Source organism: Silurus aristotelis, assembly GCF_946808225.1.
Source record: "Silurus aristotelis genome assembly, chromosome: 7".
Lineage (NCBI taxonomy): Eukaryota > Metazoa > Chordata > Actinopteri > Siluriformes > Siluridae > Silurus > Silurus aristotelis.
Genome location: NC_139580.1, coordinates 6,228,567 through 6,241,505, shown reverse-complemented (window position 1 = coordinate 6,241,505; position 12,939 = coordinate 6,228,567). Strand labels below are relative to the sequence as shown.

Below are 12,939 nucleotides of genomic sequence, written 5' to 3'. Positions count from 1 at the left end.
AGTGAGTCTTTATAATCAAATTAAAGTAACAATATTAATATTAACCTGTCGCTCATGTTACAGTCTGAATCCACACTTTCTGACAATCAGATGTGAGAATTCCACTATTCTGAAGCACAATATAAAATAGACGTGCGTCGTCTTTTACTGAATGAATCATGAGTATCGTGTAATTTTTTCAGGATTGGTGTAATTCAGGATTTTAGATCTTGGTTTGTTTTAAATGTTAAAACCAACAATGTAGGATTTGTTTAAAAAACATTTTATAAAAGTTTATCAGGACTTCAAATTATTGACACTTGGATTCATCAGAGTAAATATAGTGCGAAAAAAAATAGGGTTTCGTTTTGAGATTTATTTTTAAATTTAATTTGATTTTAGGTAGTTTTTCTTTTTTTAATTGCACATTCATTTGCAGAAATCCTGGGGTTTTCTTTCTGTATTAATTGATGCTTTTTTTTTTTTTTTTTTTTTAATCCATATGGTGTTTCTGCCCCCCAATCAGAAAGAAGGTACAAGACTCCATCCATTTCTTTTTTAAAGGGCACATCTGGTCAGTTTAGAAGAGAAAGATGATGTGTTGCAGTTTGTCTCAATGGCAGCAGAGGGCGCCAAAAACTGCCTATATTGGCGCAAAACTGAAGACGTGACGTTTTTTCTTTTTTTTTTTTTTAACCTTACTGAACTGTTCCTTAAAAATATGAGCCACAGAGTTTTGATTACACGAATACTATTATGTTAAGGGTGTTATGTGACTGCACATATAAAGAGTTATTATTGACACTTTGATTTATCAGAGTAAATATAGTGCAAAAAAAATAGGGTTTCGTTTTGAGTTTTATTTTTGAATTTAACTTTGATTTTAGGTAGTGTTTTTTTTTTTTTTTTTTAACTGTTTCCTTTTGTATTAAATGGACATACGTGATGCTGATGCTCTCCATTAGGTATCTGGTGGAGACCTCTGTGTAAATGCTTGAGATGATGTGGATTGGGAATGTTGGAGACCTAAAAGGCTTGATAGAGAATAAATAAATTGGTTTCTTTTTTTTTATATATATATATATATATTTTGTATAATTGAGTTTCAGATATGTAATCAACAGCAAACACTTTGATAAATAAAAATAATGTATTTGTATAAAAGGTAGAACCAATTAACAACAGCTACAACCACAACAAGCTACAAACAAAACAATGTTAATTGGAGATGATTGTCTTTATTACAGCTCAAAAATACTATTAAACAGGGCCACTTCATAAGCAAATCATAAGCAAACACTAAATTAATTATATTACTGAAATTCTGTTTAGCGCTTAACTGATAGTTAAAGTTTTTGGTAATAATCATGCGATCTATAAGTAGCACACAGCAGTAACAGAAAACATTAACATATACATATATAATGTAATCCATTTTACGGAGTGGACGAACCTGGATGACCAGAAGGTGGCGATATTTGCCATTGTTGCTACTGTAGTTTAATTATTTCCACATGAATAGAATCTAAAATTAAGGAAAAAATATTACTATATAGTAACTTACTGTGGCCTTTTTTTTTTTTTTTTTTTTTTAAAGACACCAGGTGGGTTTGTCGGAAAGTTTGGGCAAGGATGGATGTGGCCTGCACTGTGGCCAAATTTCTTTGTCTAATGTTCCCCCCCCAAAGTTATGAGTACAACTGCCAATTGCGGTAATGGTGGAATTTTTGGTTATTTTTCTTACACATAGTCTAATTGTTCTTCCTCTGCGAATCCACTTTGGGCAGTTTCTTGAATAAACTGTATCTCTTCAGGTTTAGCGGCAGGTAAAATGGCGAGCAACTCTTTTTCAATCTTCTTCAGTCTTGAATCGGTCTTCCTATCAAACTCTTCCTTATTCTTAAGCACACGTTTTTTGATTTCGTTCTGAGCCATGTCACAGGACTTCCTTAACTGTACATGCATTTGCAGAAACTGTGGACTTTGCGGATCAGCAGACATAAGTGTCCCCAGAGTGCTGACGCTATCCATTAGGTATCTGGTGGACACGTCCGTATAGGTGCTGGAGATCATGTGGACCAGGCTGGCGATGTTAGTGGCCTGAAAGGCTTGATTGTAGAGCATGTCTTTACAGAAAAGCTTCCCATCATAGGAATGTCTGTTTGATGTCTCAGCTGTGGTGGCAAAATCATTGAGAGTCAGGTTTAGGCTGTTTTTCACAATGTTTGACACCATCTGAAAAAACTGCACCATCTTCTCCCACTGTTTCTTCACTTTTCCCATGGCATCCAGACCTTTGACCAGCATTTGAATGGTAGTGTTGAAGTCGATCTCTTTGACTTGACAGTTTCTCAAAGTGACCAGAATCTCATTCAGCTCCTTCTGGTTCCTCTCCATGCTCTCCACATTCTTGTCATATAGCTCTCTGGACTTGTTCATTTGAGCACGAGTTTCTTCGATGCGGAACCGGGCGTTCTTTGAGGCCTTTTGTGAAGCGGTCATCCTCCCCATTTTACTTTCTTCTTTAAACATCATTGGGGGTTTGGGAGTCAGGGGAGGGGACTTTGTCACGTCTTTGCTTTTGCTGTCAAATCTGTAAGCTGATTCGGTTAATTCTTTGATTCTTTCGATTAACTCTAAGGTTTTGGCTTTATCACATTTCCCATCGGGTGCATATTTTGCTAGTTCTTTACAGATCATAATGCCCTCATTGCATATATTTTTAGCATGTTCCCTTGGTTGGCATTTTGGGAGTTTTTCCAAATTTTTCATAATTCTTTTAAACTGCATTGCTGGAAATTCTGTTAGTGCAGCATTGTTCTTTTGATCATACAAACTGAGCCAGTCGATCTTGTCCTCCTGCACAAAATGCTCGATCATCTCTGTGCATTTCAGAATTTCGGCAGACTTGCTATAGATGTTGATTCTATCCACAGGATCAACAGAGTCTTCCCCTCTAATGTGATTTACCGTCTCAGCAATTGTTGTTGTAGCTTTGCACGCTTGGGCTACTGGTTGAGTCATCAGCATTGTGATACCGTGAAAAACGCCTGTCATGGCGTCGGTCACGGATCCAACAAGATCCATAGCCATCATTTCCCATCCACCAGGAAGGCTCCTCATTGCACTCTTGTAGCTTTCCTGTGCTTCTTTCAGTTCTTCTTCCAAAACTTTGACTGCCTTCTTGGAACGTTCAACAGCTTCTTTTGAGGACTCCTCCCTCAGTTTATTCTCATCTAGTGTCCTCTTGACTGCATCCAGCTCTTCTCCATAAAGGTTTCTAGCTTTTAGAGACACTTCCAGTAGTTCTTGGATAATATTGATGACTTCTTCAAACCGTTCTTTGGTTGAATTGGCCAACTCAAGGCATCTGTCTGCAATGCCACGGATGTTCGTCAACTGGTTGGGGAGATGATCTTTGACCTCATTGTTGCCTTGGAACAGAATCTTAACCACAGTCATCATGTAATTTGGAACAGTTAGTGTTAGTAGCCTGATCTGATCCATGTTTGTATGAGCCTCATTGAATGCCCACCAACCAGAGTTACACACTTGCATGAGGCAGGCACAGAATGAATCTGGGTATTTGATATACTTGTAGCCTTCCTTGGGTGGGTTTTTGTTGATGGAGAAATCAGTTTTGGAAGATAAAAAGGCCAGTTCTGCCATTATGGCAATAGAGAATGGTGCAGGAGATAAGTAATCCTCCCAGTTGGCATAGGGTTGCATTATCAGCTGATTCTGGTTTCTCATCTGCTCTGCTGTAGTCAGGCTTTGATTTACCTCTGCAATTTGGGAATCCATTCCCTCTTTGTTCCTGATAAAGAATAGAAGATTTGTTTTAGACAAATTAAAGGGAAGAAAACAGCTTTAAGTGTAGCAGTATGGTGTTTCTGCTACACAAGATACCAGAACATCTCTAGAAATCCTCCAGAAGGATCAAAATTCGCTTAACACTTCCAGAGCCAAACATTGTTGTCTTTTCAGACCCGAGACACACAATGTTTTTTATAAAATGGCAGATTGTAGATGCTAAACTGCCTTTCATTGCTGTGTACCTGTATTTTGCAATGACAATAAAGATCTATCTATCTATCTATCTATCTATCTATCTATCTGGTTTGACTAACAGAGAGAAGTTTTGAGAAGTGCTGTGTGACTTACTTGGCATTTAGACACAGAGCATTAACAAATATATAATTTATTTCTCAAATTAAACTTATATACACTCAAAAAAAATAGATTTATAAATATATATAATAGTCCGACACTGTTCAAAAATCTTAAAGATTAAAAAGAACATTGGAAGAAAGAGTGACAGACACATGGATTAAAAAGGAAAGGTAGAAATATATATGAATAAGGTGAAACAGGTAGAAAATCAGATAAAATAAGAGACTTGATAGTGGAAATATAAAAGATGTGAGTGCAAGAGTGATTGAGATGTAAATCAAAATTCTAATGAATCAAAAATAAAATGCAATGTATGTAGCTTTGAAATTAAAATAGACTATTTCTGGTTTGTTTTATTAACAAATTAAACAAACTTGAAGAAAGGAAAATACAAGTAGGTATTTCTTGCTCTAAAAACCCCCCAAAACAAATCCATTTAATTCCATCACACACAATCCCATCTATATTGCCTTCTCAACGTAATCACTATACGCTTCCTCTAGAATAAAATGAAAAACATTTGGTAATTTTCCGTGCTGTGTGAACATCATCTACGTGACGAGTGCAACGTTCATTCTAACCACATAGGCAGTTAAAACCAGGTCTTCTCAGCTACAGAGGCGAAGAAAGAAAGAAAGTGTGAAGAAAAACTTGGTGGGAAAATGAGTTGTGGTACAACACACACATTTCATGAAACTGTTCTATAGGTCTGTTTAACATCCTTATCTACTTCCTCTGACCCTCACCTGGCCTGGGTGTTTTTTCCCCTCACATCTATGCATAATGTCTATATAAGCTTGCTAGGTAAGAAGCGTTAGATGGATTCTGATTCAGTTTGGAGTAAGTCTGGTCTGCCTCTGAGCTTGTAACATAAAACATTGCTCCTGGAAATGGGCTTTGATCCCACATTTAAGTTTTACCACAGAGAAGCAAGCAGATTGATAGAAATATGGAGTCCTTTTCTTTCTCAATAATAATAATAATAATAATAATAATGAACTTAAGAATAAATATACTTCAGTACAATTAACATTCAAAGCATTTACAATTTAAATCTCAATTTCCATTGAATCCTGAAGCCCAAAATTCAACATTCAGTTCCTCATAAGTGCAATAAATATAAAAGAAATCTGCTTTTTTGCTTTACCTTGATATCCCGATTGATTTCACAAAGTATTGGACGAGCTTTTGTGGCAGCTGTAAGTCAGAATGTCTGGATCTGTTTGCCTCCTCCCTCTGGGTCTTTCTCTATTTATATGCTTCCTCTCTCTGGAGTATCTGCTCCACCTTCAGAAAAAAAAATCCCCATCATACCAGCTGCAACACAGAAGTTTAATCAGAGTTCATGAACAAATCTGTTGACGCAGAATTCAGCCAACACGAAGCAGAGTAACAGCATCAGAAAGAGGTAAGCGGCCATGTGTGTATGTACAATGTGTGTTCTTAATTATAATCATTATATAATCATCACATAAATCTGATTGTAGTAGAGCAAGTGGTTCTGGGGAAGGAAAAATCCCAGGACACACACACACCTATCTATCTATGCATGCATGCACGTGAGTCTAAGGATCTCTTCCAGCGCCCCTCTCTCGCTCCTTCTATACTTTTCCTTCGCTCATTGCAAGAGGGAACAGTCATTAGGATAAAGTTTCTCAGGTGTGTCATTCTTACCGCTTTTCTCCCACCATCCTCGTCCTCCATTCACAAACCGGCGCTCAGCCACGCGCCCGCTGGCACACTGATAAATAGCAAATATGTAATGTGTTATAAATAAAAAAAATAGGGTCATCAGAAAATGTGCTCTCTTATGGCAAGTGCAGTGGTTTACAGGAAATGAACTGTCATGTATTAGGATTGCTGTGGTTGTTACCAGTGTCCGTCGTTAGAGGGTGCTGGATCAGAGGAGATTAAGTTATGTTCGGAGAAAATAATGGAAGTAAAAGATGTTTGGGAAAAAGCACGTGTGTGTCATTATTTTAATATAGGCAGCGATGTTACATGAACTGAATCTTCTGTCGACCTCTTGTTTCTCATGTGACTGATATTTAACTAAAATAAATGTGCACTTTCTGTTTCTAATTCAGGTTACCATGGCCCTGGCAGGTTCCTATGAGTAAGTGGGATGTGTGTTTTCACATGACTGAATGGAACAGAAAGGATGCATCCGTCTCTGAATAAATATATTGTCTTCTTTTTGTTGTTTTTGTAGAGTTGCGGTGAAGAATGCAGCCAAAGCTGTTATTAAGCCCCTGAAAATATGCATGTGCTCCCTCAATAGTGTCTATTAGTCTATTAGTGTATATAGATGTACACCCTGTTACTGGATACTGCTCCAACTACGGCTACAACTCCTGGTGGAGTTTACAGTGCTCGGATGAAGCAGCCTCGACGTGCTTGAGGTCTCTGGATGAAAGCTTGGAGACGCTCACGCAGGACGAGGGAAAATTGGAACGGAAGAAAAATGATACAAAAGAGGTTTTGGGCAACTTGAGAACAAGGCAGGATTCTAATAAAGAGATGCTCAAAGAATCTCAGGGAGCTTTGAAGCAGGCAGAGAGAAACCTGAGTTCAGCAAGAAGGACAGTTGAGGAACAGGAAAAAAGGGTAGAAAATGCGAGAGAGTGTGCAACAGTTGGACTGGTGGTGACTGCTATACCATTTGTCGGATGGGTTGTTGGTAAGAATTCTAATTATATATTCAAAGATTAGGAAATAGTAAAAGATAATAATAAAAATCACACACGTAAATATATTAGTGCTGTGAAAAAAATATTTGCCCCCTCCTGATTTCCTCTATTTTTGCATATTTGATGGTTTTCTGGTTCCTATACTAAGACAAAAAATCATTAAAGATAAGATTGCTTTAGCAGCAACTACTGCAACCAAACACTTCTGATGACAGGAGATTCGTCTGTACAGGAGCATTGCACTTTTTGTTGCCTACTTATGTTCATGCTGACAGTATCTCAGGGTTCAGATGGAGTTTAGGTCAGGGCTTTCAAAATATCAAATTATGAATTATGTCTGTTACTCCATTCTGAAGTGGACTTGATTTACTACTTGAGGTTGTTGTTTTGTTGCCCAGCCCAGATCCACTTGAAAGTTCTTCCTTAGGATCTTCCGCTAGGAGAATTAACCCTTAGTTGGCAAGTTTTTCCTTTTTCTAACAAGTTTATACAAATATTTGTATAAACCTGACTACATGATTGCTATGTGCTTTTTTGATGGTCCTCTACATTCTGGAGTGTGCTTATGGAGATTTGCAGAGATTCATTCAGCCAAAAGGGTGTTAGTAAAGTCAGGTATTGCTTGTAGGTAAGAAGGTGCGGAGGCCTGGGTGCAGTCAGAGTTCACATTCATCCCATATAGTGTACAAAGAGGATTCCAAAAAAGTTGGGACACTGTACAAATTGTGAATAAAAACAGAATGCAATAATGTGGAAGTTTCACATTTTAATATTTTGTTTAGAATACAACATATACAGTAAGGGAAAATAAGTATTTAAACACCCTGCTATTTTGCAAGTTCTCCCACTTAGAAATCATGGAGGGGTCTGAAATTGTCATCGTAGGTGCATGTCCACTATGAGAGACATAATTTAAAAAAAATAATCCAGAAATCACAATATATAATTTTTTTAACTATTTATTTGTATGATACAGCTGCAAATAAGTATTTGAACACCTGTCTATCAGCTAGAATTCTGACCCTCAAAGACCTGTTAGTCTGCCTTTAAAATGTCCACCTCCACTACATTTATTATCTTAAATTAGATGCACCTGTTTGAGGTCGTTAGCTGCATAAAGACACCTGTCCACCCCATACAATCAGTAAGAATCCAACTACTAACATGGCCAAGACCAAAGAGCTGTCCAAAGACACTAGAGACAAAATTGTACACCTCCACAAGGCTGGAAAGGGCTATGGGGAAATTGCCAAGCAGCTTGGTGAAAAAAGGTCCACTGTTGGAGCAATCATTAGAAAATGGAAGAAGCTAAACATGACTGTCAATCTCCCTCGGACTGGGGCTCCATGCAAGATCTCACCTCGTGGGGTCTCAATGATCCTAAGAAAGGTGAGAAATCAGCCCAGAACTACACGGGAGGAGCTGGTCAATGACCTGAAAAGAGCTGGGACCACCGTTTCCAAGGTTACTGTTGGTAATACATTAAGACGTCATGGTTTGAAATCATGCATGGCACGGAAGGTTGCCCTGCTTAAACATGTCCTGGCACGTCTTAAGTTTGCCAATGACCATTTGGATGATCCAGAGGAGTCATGGAGAAAGTCATGTGGTCAGATGAGACCAAAATAGAACTTTTTAGTCATAATTCCACTAAACGTGTTTGGAGAAAGAAGAATGATGAGTACCATCCCAAGAACACCATCCCTACTGTGAAGCATGGGGGAGGTAGCATCAAGCTTTAGGGGTGTTTTTCTGCACATGGGACAGGGTGACTGCACTGTATTAAGGAGAGGATGACCGGGGCCATGTATTGCGAGATTTTGGGGAACAACCTCCTTCCGTCAGTTAGAGCATTGAAGATGGGTCGAGGCTGGGTCTTCCAACATGACAATGACCCGAAGCACACAGCCAGGATAACCAAGGAGTGGCTCTGTAAGAAGCATATCAAGGTTCTGGCATGGCCTAGCCAGTCTCCAGACCTAAACCCAAAAGAGAATCTTTGTTTCTTAGCAACAGGCCAGAAACCTGACTGATCTAGAGAAGCTCTGTGTGGAGGAGTGGGCCAAAATCCCTCCTGCAAGTGTGTGCAAACCTGGTGAAAAACTACAGGAAACCTTTGACCTCTGTAATTGCAAACAAAGGCTACTGTACCAAATATTAACATTGACTTTCTCAGGTGTTCAAATACTTATTTGAAGCTGTATCATACAAATAAATAGTAAAAAAATCATACATTGTGATTTCTGGATTTTTTTTTAGATTATGTCTCTCACAGTGGACATGCACCTACGATGACAATTTCAGACCCCTCCATGATTTCTAAGTGGGAGAACTTGCAAAATAGCAGGGTGTTAAAATACTTATTTTTCTCACTGTATGACATATCAAATGTTTAAACTGAGAAAATGTATCATTTCAAGGGGAAAAAAAGATAAGTTGATTTCAAACTTCATGGCATAAACACATTTTAAAAAAGTTGGGGCAAGGCGATGTTTACCACTGTGTGGCATCCCCTCTTCTTTTTAGAACAGGCTGCAAACGTTGGACTGAGAAGACAAGTTGCTTAAGTTTAGGAATAGGGATGTTTTCCCATTCTTGTTTAATACAGGCTTCTAGTTGCTCAACTGTCTTAGGTCTTCTTTGTCGCATCTTCCTCTTTATAATGCGCCGAATGTTTTCTATGGGTGAAAGATGCTGGACTGCAGGCTGGCCATTTCAGTACCCGGATCCTTCTTCTACGCAGCCATAATGTTGTAATTGATGCAGTATGTGGTCTGGCATTGTCATGTTGCAAAATGCAAGGTCTTTCCTGATAGAGACGGCGTCTGGATGGGAGCATATGTTGTTCTAGAACTTGGATATACCTTTCAGCATTGATGGTGCCTTTTCAGATGTATAAGCTGCCCAAGCCACATGCACTCTTGCAACCATATACCATCAGAGATGCAGGCTTTTGAACTGATAACAACTTGGGTTGTCCTTGTCCTCTTTAGTCTAGATGACATGGCGTCCCATTTTTCCAAAAGGAATTTCAAATTTTGATTTGTCTGACCACAGAACAGTTTTTCACTTTGCCACCGTCCATTTTAAATGAGCCTTGGCCCAGAGAAAACGCCTGCACTTCTGGATCATGTTTTGATATAGCTTCTTTTTTGATCTATAGGTTTTTAGCCGGCAACGGCGAATGGCATCTTGGATTATATTTACCGACAATGTTTTCTGGAAGTTTCCCTGAGCCTATGTTGTGATTTTCAATAAAGTAGCATTCCAGTATGTGATGCAGTGCCTGTCTAAGGGCCCGAAGATCACGGGCATACAGTATGGTTTTCCGGCCTTGAACCTTAAGCACAGAGATTGTTCCAGATTCTCTGAATCATTGAATGATATTATGCACTGTAGATGATGATGATAACTTCAATTTTTCTCTGAGAAACTCTTTTCTGATATTGCTCCCCTATTGTTTGCCACAGTATTGGGGGAATTGGTGATCCTCTGCCCATCTAGACTTCTGAAAGACACTGCCACTCTGAGAGGCTCTTTTATACCCAATAAAAAGAGCCTTTTTCTTTTGGAATGTGTAGCTCTCATGAAATCCAAAATGAGCCAATATTTGGCATGACATTTCAAAATTTCCCACTTTCAACATTTCATATGTTATATATATTCTAGTGTGAATAAAATATATGATTGAGATTTGTAAATTATTGCATTCCTTTTTTATTTAAAATTTGTACAGTGTCCCAACTTTTTTGGAATTGGGTTTGTATATGCATTAATGTATGTGTGTGTTTTGTCACAGCACCCACCAATTCGCTGATTATAAACATTTTCTCTTCAGGTCCTGCAATGGTGATTGGTAGCGCAATCGAAATTTCTGAAGCGTCAAGTGCCATCAAAATAGCTGAAGAGGAGGTGGAAAAGTTCCATAATCAAGCAGACAAATATGAAGATAAAGTGAGCAACTACAGGTCCAAGATTTTACGGACCAACGATTCTATCACCCAGATTGATTATAAGCTGGATCAGATCCGCAAAGAGGTCAAAGTGATGAAAAGACAGAGGTGGGGAATCGCTGAGTTGCAGAGGAAGGTCAGGAGCACCGTCCACCTTCTGAGAGTCCTTAGTGGGAAGGTCAATGTGATGGAACAACAGACTCGCATGTTTATCCTACATCAACAGGTCGTGATGGTGATGGAGGAGGTCTTGAAGTCGACAAGAGAAATCGTGGGTAACGAGCTCCTCTGTATTTGGACTGTATGTAGATTTGGATGGCGGCTCTTTAATAGGCAAAATTGACAATAAATAACCAGCATTGTATCTATAAGACATTTTCCCCAGAATGTTCTTGTGACCTGGTAGCAACTCGTCCACAGCCTGGTGTTGGGTTGCGACCCACTGATTGGGGACGTCTGAGTAAATACGTCACCGTCAAAATCAGTAATGTTATTACACAAAACAATTACGACAACACGTATATAATAAATACTCAGACGTCTGGGCTTTAGTTATACTGGAAAACTCTCTGATCACTGATCAGTATAGTCACGGCTTTGGAAATTCACAAGACGGAACGTATACAGAGGTTCTATGAATCAACCTGAGATGTAAAAAGACATTTATCATTTCTGATATAATTGTACAATTAATAAAAAGGTTTTTACACACCTGACCATAGGATTTGTGTCTTCTTTTTAAAAGGAAAATATGATGGATCCAGAAGCATCCTAGAAAATTGTCATGTGCTGTCTTGAGTCCTCAGATGTTTATCAACTTTGTCTGTTGTAATATACTTAATACTGTGTTGATATTCTATGTTTAAATAGACTTGAATAAATGATTGTGCTTCCTGTCTACAGCAAGCACTGCTGGAACAAATACTGGAAAATAGTTAAGTATGACCTCCATTCAAATTCCTCCCTGCTGCAGTCAGGAACGCGATTTCAAAACGAAGTGGACGAGGTGGAGATTTTAATCATAGCTCATTTTAGCCCTCAACCAAGACTAGACCTTGAATTTATTGCACCCTTCCGCTTTGTATAAGGGCGTCTGCCAAAAATGCGGGAAATGTAATCAAGCAACATCAGCAGATACAAATCAAGAGCTTCAGTTACTGTTCATGGTGAAGATCAGAATGAAGAAAAAGTGTAATCTCTGTGACTTAAATCATGGCATGATACCATATTTGAGAATGTAAGAAACTGCTAATATTTATGCTGAATTGAACCAAACCTTATTGTCATTGGTTGTAAGTGTATACAGGCCGATGTGATGCATGTGATCTGGCTGAAACTGGATCAGTGGAAGCTACATAGTTTTGCTTTCCAAAAACCCCTTTATCACCTTTATCTCTTCCTTAAAGTGAATGAAGAGGGGATTTTCTCTTTGGAATTTCTACTCAGGGCCAAAATAATTAGTGTTACAGGAGAACTTTAGGAACAGGGGAATATTAGGAATATTGTAGAATAATGTAGGGTGGTCCAAAGTAATTGAAACTTTCTAAAATGGCATAAACCATTGCATATGTATGTATTGGCACACAGTTGCACATGAGTAGCAGTTTTTAGAATAAATCATATGGTTTTAACCTTGTGGTACATGTGAATTCGGTCAATTCTATTGAATACTTTGGTCAGACTGGTTACTGGATTGTGATTGGCTGGAAGGAAGATGTGAGTTTAAACATACAGGATGTTTGCACTTTATTTAATCAGCATTCTGTATTAATGCGCTGCCTTGTGAAATTGTGATTTGTGATAGTGAAATAACTATTGTAAACATTTACTAATGTCCTAACTGTACTAAATATAGGATTTTTACATCATTCAGTCATGCAACTTATTTGGTGAATTTCGCAATTAAATTTTTTTTAATTTAAGATTTAATTGGCGAAGATAAAAAAAAAAAAAAGAAAAATAAATGTAATCTTATGTCACCAGCACTACATTTCTGTGTAGTATTTAGAGCAGCCAAATTCTAGATCTAACAAGCCATATATAAAATAACTCATGGAAGTGAACCGTTAAGTAAGTTTGATTTTATTGCTCCATGTCGGGTGGTTAATCACCTCCACATCCTGCATTAAAATCATATAACACAC

General features: G+C 38.2%; 2 protein-coding genes across 4 annotated transcripts in view; one reads left to right on the top strand and one right to left on the bottom strand.

The window, feature by feature from the left end:
- Positions 1-1,201: 1,201 nt before the first annotated feature.
- The window catches only part of LOC310729067 (uncharacterized protein), a 51,082-nt gene continuing 39,344 nt past the window's right edge, over positions 1,202-12,939 (bottom strand). The window contains exons 1-3 of one of the 2 annotated variants that reach the window (XR_014534443.1): positions 5,300-5,456; positions 1,540-3,796; positions 1,202-1,504 (exon numbers count right to left, since the gene is read on the bottom strand). Coding sequence is in view for 1 of the 2 variants with exons in the window: in XM_083547066.1 (XP_083403192.1) it covers positions 1,720-3,783 (2,064 nt within the window). In the remaining variant the exon portion in view is untranslated. Of the gene's footprint in view, positions 3,797-5,299; positions 5,470-12,939 lie in introns of those variants that run through there. The other variant, XM_083547066.1, reaches the window with a different exon arrangement.
- LOC310729116 (uncharacterized protein) overlaps positions 5,421-12,939 on the top strand; it is a 29,497-nt gene continuing 21,978 nt past the window's right edge. Inside the window, exons 1-2 of one of the 2 annotated variants that reach the window (XM_083547169.1) lie at positions 5,421-5,560; positions 6,240-6,268. In XM_083547169.1, the coding sequence (XP_083403295.1) occupies positions 6,246-6,268 (23 nt within the window). In that variant the 5' untranslated portion in view covers positions 5,421-5,560; positions 6,240-6,245. The remainder of the gene's footprint in view (positions 5,561-6,239; positions 6,269-12,939) is intronic. The other variant, XM_083547166.1, reaches the window with a different exon arrangement.